The sequence below is a fragment of the Trachemys scripta genome, chromosome 24 (genome assembly GCF_013100865.1).
Source record: "Trachemys scripta elegans isolate TJP31775 chromosome 24, CAS_Tse_1.0, whole genome shotgun sequence".
NCBI classification, from domain to species: Eukaryota; Metazoa; Chordata; order Testudines; family Emydidae; genus Trachemys; species Trachemys scripta.
The window spans coordinates 2,037,146-2,040,386 of NC_048321.1; the positions used below are offsets into that span (position 1 = coordinate 2,037,146).

Sequence of the window (3,241 nt, forward strand, 5' to 3'; positions counted from 1 at the left end):
GAAAGCTTATGCTCTAATAAATTTGTTAGTCTCTAAGGTGCCACAAGTACTCCTGTTCTTCTTTTTGCGGATACAGACTAACACGGCTGTTACTCTGAAACCTGTCATTATTCAACAATCTTTTCTTTGTCTGTTGGTCTCTGGAGAACCCAGTTTGAACCAGTATAGGCGTCTCTCTCTGGAGAAGGGCCAGCTTCCAAAGCTGATAATGGAGAAGGTTCATTAACAGCCGCCTTCCCTACCAGAGAAGGTACATACAATGCCACAACAACACACCCACAATGTACCTGAAAGGTATTAACCCTAATTCAAAAAGGTTTAACTTAATTCAATTGAGTTTATGTGAATTCCATAAAGTTTGTTCAGGATATTGCAGGATATGGTCAGTCTGTCACTTTGCCAGCAAGACAAAAAATCCATTTTCATTCTTCAAAAACAGATTATTTTTTCAATTTCTCTCCCACAAAAAATATTGTGAGATTCTATTCTTTGTCCTGAATTGGGATGAAATACTTCCAAAACCTTTCAATTTTCCACAGGACAGAAATTCTGTTTTCTGGCCAGCTCTAACAAAGAGAATCTAAACCAGCCCCTTAAATTCACCTTGCTCCTTGGTCCTAGAAGATCTGATCTGATCTGCCCTTGGTCTCATGGACCTGCTCTGCGTCAACAAACCAGTCTCCTCTCTGACAAATCACAGCAGCATTATGCATGTCAAACACACATGTGAACATAGAACACAGACAGACATGCAAAACGTAGCTGCAGAAATTCAATTACTGATTATACATTTTTTACAAGTTAAACAGAAAAAACAGATTTTCCCAAAGCAAAGTGCCAGGAAAAGGAATGGGAAATTCAGAGAAAAATAAGGTTTAAAATGCAGAACTAAGGAGAAAACGAAAGAAAAAAAAACTACAGGGAACATGAATAACGAAACCTCCTAGCGTCTCACTTTCTTCACCATTAGACACCTCCAGTAAATGCTCCTTTCCTTAAAACACGTTTTTGTTCGAAATGCCCCTGGAATTCTCCTTCCAAAATTTCATTGCACACAGGAAATGCAGACTGTGCATTCAATTGCAACTTCACACAAGAACCTCACCTTCCAGTTTTCATTCCATCACATTAAAAATCACAAACCGCTAAAATAACCAAGTCATTCCTCAGTTCTCCTTCTAGACTCTGGCCCCACGCACTCGCTCCTGGGGCATCTGATCCTTCTTCCCTGCAGACTGGTACTGTCCTTTGACTCCTTTCTCCTCTCTCCAACAAACATAAAGGAAACTGAAACTAAACCTAACAGGCACAAAGGGACTGACTTTTCTGTGTGCTGGGGGGAGGGGGAGGGCTTGGACAGCGTACTTAGATTCAGAAGGCGTCCTAGTGGCTTCCGGGTTTTGTTCAATTTTATATTTAAATGAAGTTTAAATACTTTAAACCTTAAGTTTAAATACCCTCTGGTCTTCCCCAAACTTGTACCAGTTCAGTGCAGAGGACAAGGCTGAATTGTCTAGCTTATTCTCATGCTATTTTCAACTAATTTTCTATTCCAAATCCTTGCTTTTGGTCATTTCCCCACAGAGCCTAAAGTAACAGAGTTCTAAAACTATTCTCCCAGGTCCACTCTGCTTTTTTAGCAGCATAATGTCCTCACTGCCTTCCCACAGCTAGAATGTGGCCTAGTCTCACACACACAAAAAGCAACAGAGTCCTGTGGCACCTTATGGACTAACAGACATATCGGAGCATAAGCTTTCGTGGGTGAATACCCACTTCGTCAGATGCAAAAAAAATGGCACTGCCTTTCAAAACAAGCCCAACCCATTTCAGAGGGAGGGGGTGGGTGTGTTTATACAAATTCCATATTTTTCATAATAATGTAAATACACACAAATGTATTTTTAACAGCATAGTGTCCACTGCCTCCCCGCCAGTGGAGCCTTTCCCCATTGCCTCCTTCCTGCTGGAGCCTGTCATTGCCACATGTAGCTACACACTGCTGTGAGTGTAGACACAACCTGCTTTTCACTGTGGCAGGTAGCTACACATATTCTACATGTCGCTGCCAGTGTAGACAAGGTCTAGGAATGGAATTCACAGAAACCAGCAACCTGAATGGGGTGCAAGGAAGACCCCCACAAACACTGGTGGCCACGCCAAACAATAATCTCAGTCAGAAGAAGCTCCCTCCAACTGACAACATTGTCACAAAGACACATGTAAGAACCCCTGACGCCTCCTCCGGCTCCTGGGAGCCAGAAACCCGCAGCTCCCACCGCACAGCCCCAGGCCACACGTTGGTGGCAGCCGGGGACGGACTGAGGCCCCGGCGGCCCCAGCTCTGGCCAGGCCCAGGCACCACGCAGCCAGGGCTCCCTGCACTCCCGCCAGCGGGCTGCGGATAACGCGTGCACAGTATGCACCAGCCTGGCCGACTTCAGCACCGGTGGCATCAGCCGTCCCTCCAAACTTCTCCTGGGTGGTGCCCGGCAAGCTGGCAGGGCTGGCCATGCCACAGCAGCCCACACACTACCAGTACATGCATGAGCATGGCATTCGGCACCTGGTGTCGCTGACCAAGCGCAGCCCACCCTACCACAACACCTGCCCTGGCATCAAGCTCCATCGCCTCCGCATCCAGGACTTCTGTGCCCCGTCGCTGGAGCAGATCAAGCACTTCCTGCAGATTGTGGAGGAAGCCAGCACCAAGGGCGAGGCCGTGGTGGTGCACTGCATGATGGGATTTGGCAGGACAGGAACCATGCTGGCCTGTTACTTGGTGAAGGCCCAGAGACTCACTGGGGTCGACGCCATCCATGAGATCCATAGAATCCGGCCCGGACCCATCGAGACGCATGACCAGGAGAAAGCCGTGATCCAGTTCCACCACCACATCAAATAGCCACAGCCAGTGGCGCCCCCCTCTCCCTGCGTGGGGGGGGGGGCAGAGGGAGAGGACTGCTCAGCTACACAGTAGGGTTACCATATTTAAAAAATAAAAAAAGAGGACACTCCACGGGGCCCGGGCTCTGCCCCTTTCCCACCCCCGGCCCCGCCCCAACGCCACCCCTTCCCCACCCCAACTCCGCCCATTCCCCACCCCTTCCCCAAAGTCCCCGCCCTAACTCCCCCTCCTCCTTCCCAGCCATGCGAAAAGGGCTGCCCCAGCGCTACTGGCTTCATGGTTTGCTGGGCAGCCCCCAGACTCTGCGCCCCCGGCCGGTGCTTCCCCAGCGCA

At 49.0% G+C, this 3,241-nt stretch overlaps 2 protein-coding genes across 3 annotated transcripts in view; one reads left to right on the forward strand and one right to left on the reverse strand.

Moving 5' to 3' along the window:
* The window catches only part of LOC117869627 (natterin-3-like), a 14,298-nt gene extending 13,002 nt beyond the window's left edge, over window positions 1-1,296 (reverse strand). Inside the window, exon 1 of one of the 2 annotated variants that reach the window (XM_034756609.1) lies at window positions 1,106-1,296. The gene's annotated coding sequence lies outside the window, so the exon portion shown is untranslated. The remainder of the gene's footprint in view (window positions 1-1,105) is intronic. The other variant, XM_034756610.1, reaches the window with a different exon arrangement.
* Window positions 1,297-2,090: 794 nt separating this feature from the next.
* DUSP23 (dual specificity phosphatase 23) lies at window positions 2,091-2,905 on the forward strand. The gene is made up of 2 exons (XM_034756932.1): window positions 2,091-2,222; window positions 2,420-2,905. The coding sequence occupies exons 1-2, from the start codon at window positions 2,091-2,093 to the stop codon at window positions 2,903-2,905; spliced, it is 618 nt and encodes a 205-aa protein (XP_034612823.1).
* Window positions 2,906-3,241: the final 336 nt, after the last annotated feature.

Coding starts and splice junctions, on each gene's coding strand:
- DUSP23 (XM_034756932.1), top strand. CDS start 2,091: ATGGAATTCACAGAAACCAGCAACCTGAATGGGGTGCAAGGAAGACCC. Junction 2,223..2,419: donor ACATTGTCACAAAGACACAT/GTAAGAACCCCT, acceptor ACGCGTGCACAG/TATGCACCAGCCTGGCCGAC.